The sequence below is a fragment of the Sceloporus undulatus genome, chromosome 5 (assembly GCF_019175285.1).
Source record: "Sceloporus undulatus isolate JIND9_A2432 ecotype Alabama chromosome 5, SceUnd_v1.1, whole genome shotgun sequence".
Lineage (NCBI taxonomy): Eukaryota > Metazoa > Chordata > Lepidosauria > Squamata > Phrynosomatidae > Sceloporus > Sceloporus undulatus.
In genome coordinates, this window is record NC_056526.1 from 41,739,355 (window position 1) to 41,753,162 (window position 13,808).

Here is a 13,808-nt window from a genome sequence, read left to right on the forward strand (position 1 = left end):
TCTACACAGAACTTAAATAATTCCTTTCTGGTTTCTGCATCTTCCCTTCCCACCTTCAGTGATACTCATAGAACAAGTCTGGCCAGGCATTTTGTGGTAGCACAGGTTAATTGTGGCTTCTGCTATGAAGACTCATAACACGCGTGCAATGTTTTCTTTTTTGGCTAGTTCCATACTCAAACATTCCCCCTTCAGTACTGTATCATACATTCTGCCTTTAATGCTAGACAACCTTAGAAATTCGGTCCCGCCATCAGAATTAAAGAGACAGGCAGGTGACAAGCCACAGAATGGGGTATAATTTTCATACAGCTGAAAATTGAGCCAATCTGAACCTGGGTTACTCATTTTTTGTGCCTTCATGTCATTTCTGACTCATACTGATGCTGAGACAAACCTTTCACAGGGTTTTCTTGGCAAGATTTGGCTTATTCTGAAGCTGAGAGTGTATGACTTGCCCAAGGTCACCCAGGGGGGTTTCCATGGCCAGGTGGGGATTCATTCCCTGGTCTCCAAAGTCTCTGGCATCTTCATTTATAAAAGGGTCAGATAGAAAATGATGACAAAAGCTCCTGCCTAATATTTTGGAAAACTGCTGCCTAGATAGTACTGGGCTAGATGGACAAATAGCATACCTTTCAACATTTCACAGATGAAAACTGGCCAAGCAACATTAGTGTGGTCAAGAAAGCAAAAGTTACTAATGAAGAAGGAAAGGAGGAGGGGCTGCAGTAGTTTGCTTTTGCCTTAGCCTACTGGAAGGGCAAGATTCCATCTCCCCCTTGCTAAGTTAACTACTTTTGCCCTTCAGACTCAGGCGTGTTACAGACCACCTGAAAACAGTGGTTTTCCAGCGCCATTATTTGCAACGCCAAGGAGCCCCAGCAGCCAAACCGCACGGCTCCTCGGCGCCGGAAAAAAGAACCCCCAAAATAGCACATCTTCTTGTGGTGCGCTAATGACACCACAAGGCGCCAATGGCGCACTCGCAGCATCATTAGTGGTGTGCGACGTACGGACGCTAGGTGTCTGTGACGTCAAAATGGCGGCGCCCGTGTAGAACGGGCGCCACCATTTTGTATGTCCCCAGGACATACTATGGTTAGGGGCATCTGTAAAGGATGCCCTTTCCTAACCCTAGTACATCCTGGGGACGTACTTTACACCCGTGCGGAACAGGCCTCAGTTTCCAGCAAGTGAAGTAAGCTGAAGACAGGGGGGAAGTGAGAGGATGAGAGAGAAACTGGGATATTTTAAAAGCAGCTGAAAAGTGCAATGACATAGGATTCATGGGGACTGCCCCTGTCAAACTGGGAAATTTGGAAAGTATGAAGTAGTCTGGTCTTGTAAGTGTCTTGTGCTGTGTATTGTTTGTATAACTACTACTGTATACACACAGCCTGATTGCTGCATGCGCTGTTGGGTATAATCCAAACCACATTCTGAGAATATTTTTTTCTTTTCTGTCTCATTCTAGATACTTGTATTTTTACAAACAGACAGTAGACCTGCTGGTAGATAATGGGGTTGTAAGCCCTGAAGAGGTTACACTACCTGTGGTCTCCATGGCTGTTTCCCACCTATGGCAGGGCCTCCCCGAAGAAAGGAGGGAGAGTGTCTTGCAGTACTGTAGTCAGAGGCAGAATTTAATCTCTGAGGCGAAGACAGCCTCCCAGGAACCTGCCTGTACCGAGGGCAGTGTGAGGGACAGCGGAATAAATAGCCAGGAAGCCAGTGGTTCAGTAGTATCCACACCAGAAGAGGTGAGAGAACTGATCTTTTTGAGGGCTCATGCCACATAGTTCTAACGTTCAAGAGTCCTGAATTCTGAGTTTACATGCTCATTCCCCCCCCCAAGGTCTCCACTGAGTTTATATGCCTGGTGACCCACTATTGGTACATGCTTTGTACATTTGAGTGTCATCCCTCCGATCCCTGACACCACGTCTGATGCAGATACGAGGTGCTTGGCATGCACCCACATGGCCAGATGCCCCATTTCCACATCAGATGTGGTGACGGGGCTTCCCTGTAGGAGCCACATCACTGAAATGTAAGGAGAGTGCTGGAGCCATTTAAACAGCTCGATTTTCCAGGAAACTCTGTGACAATGTGAGAGTCAAATTAATAATAATAATAATAATAATAATAATAATAATAATTTGTTTTATTTGTATACCGCTATTCCAAAGATCATAGCGGTGAACAGCAAGTAAGCTAATTAGCAAGTAAGCTAATTTGCCCCCCAACAGTCTGGGTACTCATTTTAGCGACCTCGGAAGGATGCAAGCCTGAGTCGAGCTTGGGCCCTTTGCTGGTTTTGAACTCGCAACCTTGTGGTTTTGAGTGAATGGCTGCAGTACAGGCATTTAACCACTGCGCCACCAGGCCTCCATTATTGACCCATATTAACGGCAGTTTACCCCAGGATTGGGGTGAATCATCATTACAGAACTTGCATTGTGAGAGTTGACACAGGAAGAGAACCACCCCCTGCCATTTTTGGTATCTTTCTCCTGTGAAAATCAAAAATGTTCATCATGCTAGTCAGTTGTTTCAGGTTGTCCTGTTCAAAACCAGCTTCATTTGTCCTCATTAACCCATAGTAATGCCATGACAGTATGATAGCCTAGTGTTATTACAGTATTGCCTTAAAAAAATTAAAGAATAGTTTAGTGGAAACATTGTAGTGTAGTATGTAGTATTACAGGAGATCCTTGGTAAAAATTTTGGAAAATTTCCCATGCATTAATGCAATCTGAATAGTGACTTTAAATGGTTAGCAGGCCAAGATTGCAGTGTTATTTCACTACATAACAGCAAGCCATTTATTTCTTAATTTTAAAAAGAAAAGAATCTGACAAGAATCTGCCCAAACACCAGAAGTAATCCAAGTTTCCCTGCCAAAGATTTCCTTGGGAATCCCTAAGGGAGGGATAGCCAGGGCATATCCACACTATACCCATTAATCAGGTACTCTTGTGCTGAAGTGGAATGAGACATCTGCACTCAAACTGGCTACTGAATCATAGCGAGAAAGATTAGTGGATCATTTTCAGTATGAAAAAAATTACAGTCCCAGCGTCTATAGGGTACAACAACACTAGGAGAACATGCGATAAGGCTGAGACAAAAGCAGGACCAAACCACTGCTATGATGGTATAACAATGGTGTAATAAGCACCTAAACCAGTAGTTCTCAACCTTCCTAATGCTGCGACCTTTTAATATAGTTCCTCATGTTGTGGTGACCTCCAACCATAAATGTGGGCGGACCCACCTGGAGACGGATAGACTAGCGTTGTTTTCCAATGGTCTTAGGCAATCCCTATGAAAGGGTTGTTCGACCCCTAAAGAGGTCGCGACTCACAGGTTGAGAACTGCTGACCTAATGTTTAAATGGACTTAACAGTCAGCAGAAGGCAATGAAATCATGCCAGTAGATGGAATGAGGAATATAATGGCTGAATTGGTTGGTGATGCCACAAAGTCTCACTAGCTAGGAATTTCTTCACTGGAGACACTGTCACTAGGGACGGGAGTGGATGGATATTAGTTGATAGGTCACAGAGGTACCAAACCCAGCCTTTGCCTTCCTTGCTGTGAGATCTGTGCCAATGCCTTTCCCTGCTAGAAAAACAGACTCCTGTAGATTGTGGTTTTAGATGTACAATTGTGTGGAAAGAAAAGCACCTAACCAAAAAGCAAAATAAAGCATCTGTCAGCCTGCAGAGTAAGCATTACACTGTTTTGGCCTTCTGTAGAAAAGTCCAACTCATGCTTGAGAAATCTTGGTTATAATTAAGCTGAACAGAAATACAACATGCAGAGAAAAAGGTCATGTTGCTCATATATTACTTGTGGTATAGAAAGTTAATGTAAACCCTGTTATGTGCTTGTGTGCTCAGGTGAAGTGCACATTAGATACAAAGCGTATACTAGATATATTGTGAGAAACAACAAGAACTTCTGGCATGGTTACTGTCTTTCACTATGGCATTTTTATGAATAACTGACCCAGATTCAAGATTTACGAGGACTTGAAATGTTAAGCTCCCAGTGAAACTGGCTGGCTTCCATCCCTCCTTTTAAAAAATTAATTATGGCTACCGCTTATAAAGCCAGTTAGTAAGACTAGACATGGCTAATAATAAGTTGTCTCATCTTAAAGTCAGAAAAGCTAGTTTTTTGTTTGTTTCTTTTTTAAAAGATGGATGCTACTAAAAGGTTTTGTATATAATCATTACTTATGGTTGACAGTTTCACCCTAGTATCCAAGTGCTGTTAATCCCTTCCTGTTTAGGAATTTGTGTAAGAAGTGCAGGCAGACATGGGGAATATTTTTTTTAATTACTGTAGTTGTATAATGCTTGGCTTAAGAACATTGCGAACTGTTCAAAGCAGAGTACTGGTAAACAAATAAAACACTATTACCAAAATGCTTTCTCTTTTAGATTCTCTTTGAAGATGCATTTGATGTGGCAACCAGTTTCCTTGACAGAAACGAAACTCAAGAAATGTCAAGTCAAAGGTAATGGCATTAATCATATGAACTGCCATATTTTCCCCTAAGGGCTACATGCATTTTAAGAGAGAGACTCATTATGCTAATACCTGAAATGTGAGTTGCTGTTACAGACCGATTTATTCATTAACTCAATACTGAAACACTACCTAATCCACTGTGTGGCTCTCGATTTCTTCTTTTTTAATATAGGGTGGGATGTGTGCAGTTTTCCAAGTCTCACAGTAGTCCTGTCTAGCATAGCCAAATGTGAGGAGCTGTAGATGCAGGGCAAAGATGGGCGGCACGGAGCTGTCCGTCTGTACTGCCCCTTAGACTGTGCTCCCCCCATCACACCTTTGTAATCTTTCCAATATTGCAGTCCTTATTCGTACTAAAACCTTATCACACACAGCATTTGGCACTGCCCACCCAGTTTCACCCCTTTTTCTAGTCTGGCACAAAGGCATGCGTGTGCGTGCGCATGCACACACACACATCCCCTCACAAATATGAATAAAAAACAGTCTTATGTTTTTTTCTCTTTGTGGGCAGTGACACAATGTCGTATTTCAAGATAGATTTGATTAATCACTGGCAGATGAAAACCATTAACTAATGTGGCGATTATTTTGCCAGCGATTATTCAAGTTTGCTCAGACATGAACAGGCAGAATAATGAAATAAATGCTGTACGGTAAGACTTTTCTGCTTACATTTCCAGGTGTGTGCACATCTGTGTGTGTCGAGAGGGAGAGAGACTGACTAGGGAACTGGGATACTCTTCTAGAAAAGGAGGTGGGATGGGGCAGTGAACAAGTTTTCCCATCTTGGCTTCCACCCTTTCTTCTTCTCCTTAGTCACTGGTAAGCAAAGCGCACCTAGGCCACACCTACAGCACACCCCCGATGACCCAGAGTTCATACAGGAAATCATAGTAGAGCAAAAGCAGGAAAGGTTGCCATTAACAGGTTTTTTTGTATTAATAAAAATAAATGATTTCCAACAATTTCCCACAGGAGAACAACAGAGGACCAATGGCATCGTGCAATAAGGCTGAGGCGATAGCTGGACTAATGCTTTGCTATGACACCATGGTGCAAACAGACCTATGTCTAATGAAACAATAAACATGCTTAAAGTAGAGGGTAGGCCTCTCCTTCTCTTCCCTAATGCAAGATTGATGGGGGACTCAACATAGTTTCATCTTCTGTTTTTAGCTCATCTTTCACAGGCTGCACTTCAGAAAGTCAGGAGGATAACCATCACCTCTATCTGCAAATCCTCAGCTTCTTGAAAAGCCTGTTTTTTGCTAGCACGCAACCACCACAGGTAGGACTTTGCAAAGTGCTTGCTATAATGCAACTTAACCTCTATTTATAATATTTCAAGTCATGTCAGGACCACTTTGTGGATGGCTGGAACTATGAGAGCTCAGTCATGAGTCATTTCAGCATCTGGAAATACAAGCAAATTCTATATGAGTGTGATAAATGCCAAAAGCTATAGGGGAATCCAGTTTGATTTCAGGGTCTTTCAGGTATGACATAGAACTAGGTGTACTTAGTAAAAAGTTTCATTTCTTCTTGGTCCCTGTGAATCACACAAATGAGTTTTGCACTTGCGCACAGCCTCTTGTGGAATATTCTAGGGCTCAGCATTTTTGTCAGGAACTTCACTTCCTCAAATCACACATGCCTAGCTGGGGCTCAGCCATTTCTCATCAGCAATTTTTCATCTGCCTACTTTTGTATGAAACCTCTTTCTAACAAGATGTATTGATGATCTTGTTTACAGTTGTTACTGACATCCAAGGTTGCATCTGTATCCTGCACTAACAGTGAATTCCAAACATGGATCTTTATGCCAACTATATTTTGGCAGACAGACCAAAGGAATACAACAAAACAGTTTCATTTATATACTGTTTCATACTGAACTAACAGTATCTAAGTGCTTTACAAAGTGTAAGCTAATTTCCCCCAACACTGGGTACTCATTTTAGCGACCTCGGAAGGATGCAAGCCTGAGTCGAGCTTGAGCCCTTTCGCTAGTCTTGAACTCGCAACCTTATGGTTTTGAGTGAGTGGCTGCAGTATAGGCATTTAACCACTGTGCCATCAGGGCTATTGACAGAATATAAATTATAACATGCTTATATTGACAGAATATAAATTATACCATCTATTATATAAAATTATGTAATAGAGAAGTTTTAGCAGGCTTATGGAATGAAAAAGTTTGCAGAAGTTGCAAATACCTTTTGCGGGGGAGGAGCCTATTGCAAGGTCTTTCCAGTAACTACTGAGTACCCCTACTCAGCATCGAATTGTGACTTAGCAATTTGGGGTGGAGATGGAGAAAATTCAAAAATCAGGAGAAAGGAAACCCATTCATCCCCACACATGCACACACACATGATACGTACACATGAATGTCCTACAGCAATGTATCGTATATTGAGGTGGAATCTCCTATTTACGTACATGGGAAGTTTTTTTGCAAGGAAAGAGAAGGGCTCCCAATTTATGTTAAAACCTAGATTTTTAGTAGACATTAACCCTTTGCCTCCACTGCTTTCCCAATCCAGAAGGCACCCCGAGTAACCACAATATGTATTGCTAAAAAGATCTCTTGGAACAAATGCAAACAGGAAATGGGTGAGTGTTACAGGGGATGTAACTCTTTCTCCCCGGTGTAGTCCAGATTAGGCATCACATGCCTACAATTTGCACCGACCTAAATGGATCAATTTGTTTTAATTGATTATTTCCTGGGAAAGCTGGAAATGGAATGCAGCAGGGAGGAAAAGGTTACCCACCTCTTTAATTACTACACAAACATACAATGCAAGGTTGCTGATTTTTCAGGGTGTCTGCATTTGCTGCTCCTCCATGCTGTCTCTCCCTCTGTAGTCAGCATGGAAGCTCAGAAAGAGATGGTAAGGCTACAGAGAAGTCCCAGAGGCTAGAGGGCAACTTTTTAAGCCTGTTGTGCCCGCATAGGAAACCTCTAAAGTCCCCAATGCATGTTAATGGATGATAATAGCATATTTGTCAAATCCTTTCATGATTTTATCATGACCAATACTCAAGATTTCTTGATATTACTTTGAAATATGAGATAAATTTCTCATTCATAGGGTTATCATATGTCAATGCTGAGTTGATGTCAATTGACAACAGATTTCTCTTATTTTGATTGAACATATATTTTATCAACTTAATAAAATTACAAAATAATTTGTAATAAAATAACAAAGGGACTTTCATTTATCAGAGACGGTCAGTGTGATCCTATTATATTAGCTTAGGAGGAACAATGGGTATCGTAATGTTTATTCTCCACTAAATATCCCCAGGATGGCAACAAGAGTTGTATATATATTTTAAGAACAGTTGTTTGAGCTTGACATACTTATTAAGAACATCTGTTGGAAATACGTATATGATACTCCCATTTATAAAAAGGTGGTTAACCAGATTTGACACCTGCTATACATTATCATGTATAAGTGCATTGTCTTTAATCTAGATACTTCTAATTGTTGTCAGCAGATCCTCCCTGCCTTCTAGCTTCCTGCAGGGATTATGTAGGCAGATTTCAAAGTGGTGTGGAACAGGACATAACTGGCCCATCTAGTTTTGATGGGTAAAACACTATTTTGATGGCAGATAATTTTTCTGTGCCCTCTAATCTCAGGACCAAGTATTGTACTTGCTATGAATCAGAATTGGGATGTTATTTATTAACACCACAGCCTTTTTGAACTATAGCTTCCAAAATCTCCCCAAACAGGATGACCACTGGACACACTGCCTGGGAGCAGGATTCTGGGAATCATAAAATAATAATAAAAAAAAAAACCTTTCCCCACTCGGCCATGGATGGGTAGGAGTATAGTAGTAGCACCCAGTGAGGAAAGGGCTAAGTTTGCCTTTTTGGGGATCCATTAATGGATCCATTAAAACTTGCCTTTGTGATCTTTGCTGCTTCTCTTAGTTGTTAAGGCAAAATAGTTGGAATAAGTATGCATCACATCTTTAGCAAGGAATAAGAACAACCCAGTTCACTTGCATATGGCCTAGAGGACCTATGCTTTTAGATGGGAAAATAATTATCTCTCAGCCAGATCATCCTTATGAAATAACTTCCATAGTGTACTCCCATGATATTTCAGACTGTATAATGACCAGATTACATGCAAACTGCAAGAAAAATCAGAAGTAAAACTCTGTAGTTGGCATGTCAAATCAAGGCCCAATGCCAGCAGACTGTTTGTAGCCACCACTATAAGCACCTATGTCCTTCTTACTTTTCTTTTTACACTTTTACCAATTCTACTCTCTGAACCTGAAATATATTGTGAGTACTTCACTGGTGAAAGCAATTCTATGAGCACATAGTGCTATGTTTGGTTTACAGAGGAAGTGATAAGGGCTAAACTGGCATTTTACCAGTCCAGAAAGAAGACTTGGGCATTGCCCACTCTCTTGTAGCATGTGTGCCTAGCATAACCAGAGCTTGGAAGGTAATTTTGTACCACAACTCCTGGTATCCCCTGTGAGGGTTGCCCAGTACTTATATTTTCAGGGGATTTGAGGAGTTCTGATCAAGAAAGTAGCTTTTCCAAGCTCTGTATAATTTACATTTGGCCAAGCAGGCCATACATAAATTCATGTACAATTGATAGGAAACCCTTCTTGTCCTACTGCTTTTTGTGTACATAAAAGTGGGACTCTGTAGGAAGGCTAAAGCTTAAATCCAAAAAAAGGAATGACAAACCAATCTTGTCTTTTACGGTTTGAAAAAGGGCAAGCACTGTAGCATTGCACCCGAAGCAATGGATGCAAGCTACAGGAAAAGAGATTCCACCTCAACATTAGGAGGAACTTCCTGACAGTAAGGGCTGTTCGACAGTGGAACAAACTCCCTTGGAGTGTAGTGGAGTCTCCTTCCTTGGAGGTCTTCAAGCAGAGGCTGGATAGCCATCTGTCGGGGATGCTTTGATTGGGATTTCCTGCATGGCAGAGGGTTGGACTGGATGACCCTTGTGGTCTCTTCCAACTCTATGATTCTATGATTCTATCTATTCGGCTTGGAAGAGTTCCTGAACAGTATTTCTGCTGTGGAGCAGTAGTTTTTTGCTGCATTGGTACAGATTTTTGTTACATCCACTATTTCTTGAACTAATGCTAATAAAGCCCTATACAGATACACAGTACTGACAACTAGGTATTGTTGTGAGTACAGCTGAAGCAGTTTTCAAATGGTACAACCCAGCATAACAGCCTCATGTTATAAGATCCTTTCCCTTGATGGGAAAGACTTTTTTAATTCCAACAATATTTTGGGAACTGAGGCCCTATACAGACTGGCATTTTCTGCCGGCCTGTGGGCAAAGTTAGGATGCAGCGTCCGCACACTGGACGCCCTAACCCCAGCCCCAGGGCGCCATTTTGGCACGTGCTGGTCTACACAGCACGCGCCTTCATGACGTCCCTTCAGTGCTGCATTCACATGATGCAGCACCAAAGGGGTGTCATAAAGCCTCACCACCATGGCTATGGCGCTCCTTGGAGGGCGCAAAAAGGAGTTGCTTTTTGCAGCTCCTTTTTTTCGCTCTCCAGAGGCCAAATCAGACCTGCGGCATGCTGAAACGGGCAGCCACATGCTGCCCCTTTGGGGCTGTCTGTAGAGCCCCTGAATGTCTTTTCTTTTAAGAAAAAGAGTGATGCATAGTTTTACTGTTTCAACAGTACTTTTTAAAAACTGCTGTTTTTCACTTTAATTGTATATTTTAATTTCTCCCCAGTGTTGTTGATTTTATGTTTTAACTGTATTATGTTTTAATGTATAAGCCATCTTGAGTCCAAGTTTTGGGGAATAAGCATTGTATAAATAGTTAGCAACAATAACAACAACAACAGAATGGATTTATATAACAAAGATGCTCCAGATAATGTGATTGTGTGACTGAGTAATCTTCAGGCAGATTTTAGTTAGATTACCTGCCCTATTACCCATCATAGTAAAACAAGAGATTCTGCAGATTTTAGTTGGGCAGGAATAGCAGGTTTCCAGGTGAATGGTTTTGGGATGGACCAAATAGAAGTAGCTGGACTTGTTTACAGATTTCTTTTTTAAAAAATCCAACAGCACCCAGTTTCTTTTAAGGTAACCGCAGCAGAATACAGTACACCTCAACAAAGATAAATGGCACAACCTAGGACAGTTTTGGTGTCAGCTAGAGCACTGGCCTAACCTAGTTCAGCAACCATTAAATAATTGTCTCTCTTTTCTAGAGACAATGTTTACAAGCAGTCTCTTTGGTATCTACACCAAAATCTGTTCTGTTAAGTACATAAGCAATACAAGGGTAGACTATTAATGCTTAAATCTGTAATAAATTCTGCAACAAGGAATCCAGTTTTTCACAGAGCTGGAAATGGGACAGTGACAATGACACAATGGAAACAGTTTTTTTTCCAAAAAGAAAAATATTAGAACTTGAATATCATTTAGATCAGTGCTACACAAAGTGGTGGCGTGTGGACTGGGACTAGTCTGCAAACAGTTGGCTACAGATCTGCAGTTTCCAGGAAAGAAAATAACAATCAAAGTCAATGTCATAGTCCAGTCCCCCACATCAAATAACCTAAGCACTGATTTAGATGACTGATGATGGAGGTTTACAAAATTATGAATTGTCTGGAAAGAGTGAACAGAGATGCTTTAGCTTTTAGACAAGTAAACCGATCCAGCATGAGAAAACCATATGTGATGGTGCCTTGCATGCATATCATAGTGCTCAAGCAGGCTGGATGAGCTGTTTGCTATTCATAAAGACTCACATCCAGAGCCTCCAGTCATTTGCAGCGCCAGTGAAGTTTTGTCTCTGCAGATGTTTCAGCTTCCAGATGTCCCAGCCAGCATGGTCAATGGAATTTGTAATTATGGAATTTATAGTTCAGAATACCTAGAGGGACAGAGGTTTTTCCAACTGTGATCAAGAGCTTGATGGAACTGGGAGTGTGTTTATGGAAGACATATGGTAGGCACGAGCATTGCACCCTGCTTTTAAAAGCACCGGATGCATTAGCGAAGGAGCCTGTGACCACAGAGGCAGTATGACCGATTAACAAAGTTTCCATTATACCCTGCTTGTTAGCCTGAGAGCAATACTTAAGAGGCCATTGTTGGACGTCAAGTGCTGCATTAAATGGATATTTCCTCTAATCTCACAAGGCATTTATAATATTATTATGTTTCAATTGGAATATACTATTAAAATTTGTATAATTTTACAGATATATACATCTGTTTCATTTTACCTAATCTGTTTGTACGAGAATACAGAAAATTATCAAAAACACTGGAAGGAAACTGAGGCTTCCTTTCTAGGTCCCATACTGCAGTCTAGAAAGGGAATTGGACAGCACAGAGGTAGTCCCTGGTAGCATTAGCTGGGACACAGAGGACCATAAGGCAAAATTGTTTTTAAAAAATCCCACATTTTGGTTCCTTAGCACAAAGGTGGGGAAGAAACACAAAGGTGAGGGGTGTCTTATACACTCTGTGTCTTTTTGTTTAGACTTTTAAAATGCAAGAAGCAAAACCTCAAAATGTAAAAGAATAAATTAATCATATGTAATGATAACGGAATGGGTCCAAATTAAATAATACATGAAAATATATACTGTACAGTTTACTTCAGTTCTCTCAGTTAGGTTGAGCCTATGGTAAAATATCTCTAACCAGGTTGATTGCACTTTTAAATAACAGTATGTAGAGAGATCCTGTAGCACCTTTGAGACTAACTGAAAGATAGAAGTTGGCAGCATGAACTTTTGTAGACTAAAGTCTGCTTCCTCAGATGTGTTTGGATCAAATCCCAATTAAAACTTGATGTAAAATGTTTATTTGTTAACCTGTTTTACCAAATTCATTTGGCTATCTTGCCAGGTTCTAACAGATGATTTATCCATCTCCACTCCTCCTTTATGTTTAGCAGGAAGAAGTTCTCCAGTTAGATTATGAGACTGTGATGTTGAGATGCACAGAGACATTTGATGATGAAGATTTGTGAATGAACATCTTTCTATTAAGTGGAAAAATTCTAATGGTTACTCAATGACATCTCATTCCTGTACCCAAGATCTCCAGAGGAAGGAATGGGAGATTCTGCACCCTTTTTTTATTGGATGCATCGTGTTTGGAATAGTTTTGGTTATGTTGACTTCATAGTTCTTTACCAGTTAAATTATTTGTATTTTTTACATGCATTGCAATTTGATATTTATAAACTTTTAAAACTTTTAAAATTGTACATTTGAAGTTTGATACTAACAGTTGTAAAGTTTGGTACTAACAACTGTAAAGCAGCACACATTGGGAAGAAATCATCATAATTCTGTTTCATAATATTTGTTGTCTCCAACAGCCAAACTAGATGTGAAATAGACAGATTCATTTGTTATCAGGGCAAGAGGTGTAAGGCCTGTGACCCTCCATCCAGTTCAAAGGGTATTATCATTGTCTGGGATGGTCAGTACTGCTGGAATTTAGAGTCCAGTTACATTGGAATACCTCATGATCCCCGACTGTTTTAAATCCAGGAATGCCCCAACACTTATACTAGAGTCAAGGTCTGGTTTTCAGATCTGTATCTCCTCTTCTAGTAATCTAACCTTGTCACATGTTTTTATTCCTAAACGTCAGTGATGAAGAGAACTCTATATCATAAGAGTTAATGCTACAATATACTTTAAATATTATTAAAGTGCTTATTTTCTGCTATTATGTGCTAGCTCACCTTCAGGATTCTGTAGGATAGACTTCCCTAATAAGAAATTTTGGGGTGAAGGGATCTGAGGAGGTTGGATATGATCCCAGAACAGAGCAAAAATACATGCCATTCAATATTGTATACTGTTATTCATTTCACTCCCTTTTTAGTGAGCAATTTACTAAAATGCTGCCTGCGTATTTTTCTTCATATAACCACTGGTAAAAAGTTTTCAAAGAAGTAGCCATGCCAGTCTCTTACAACATAAAAAGGAGGGAGGGAGGGAGGGAGGGAAAAGGGGAAATGTAGCAGCATCTTTAAGACTAACTGGTTTTTATTTTCACATGAGCTTTCATGGATATAAACCCTCTTTGGATGCAGTACCCAGTGGTATTAAGGTCTCAAGCATAAAGCATATTCATACAGTTGTGGGAGTAAGATAGAATGTAAAGGGATCCAGAAAGATACAAATCATGTCCCTTGCCCTAAATTTTCAAAGGGCTGTGTAAGGTTGTG

General features: G+C 40.6%; 1 protein-coding gene across 4 annotated transcripts in view; it reads left to right on the plus strand.

Moving 5' to 3' along the window:
- STRA8 (stimulated by retinoic acid 8) overlaps nucleotides 1-12,828 on the plus strand; it is a 27,837-nt gene extending 15,009 nt beyond the window's left edge. For 3 of the 4 annotated variants that reach the window (XM_042468262.1, XM_042468265.1, XM_042468263.1), the window contains 4 exons: nucleotides 1,478-1,763; nucleotides 4,455-4,531; nucleotides 5,725-5,836; nucleotides 12,516-12,828. In XM_042468262.1, the coding sequence (XP_042324196.1) occupies nucleotides 1,478-1,763; nucleotides 4,455-4,531; nucleotides 5,725-5,836; nucleotides 12,516-12,593 (553 nt within the window). In that variant the 3' untranslated portion in view covers nucleotides 12,594-12,828. The remainder of the gene's footprint in view (nucleotides 1-1,477; nucleotides 1,764-4,454; nucleotides 4,532-5,724; nucleotides 5,837-12,515) is intronic. The other variant, XM_042468264.1, reaches the window with a different exon arrangement.
- The last annotated feature ends 980 nt before the right edge of the window (nucleotides 12,829-13,808 follow it).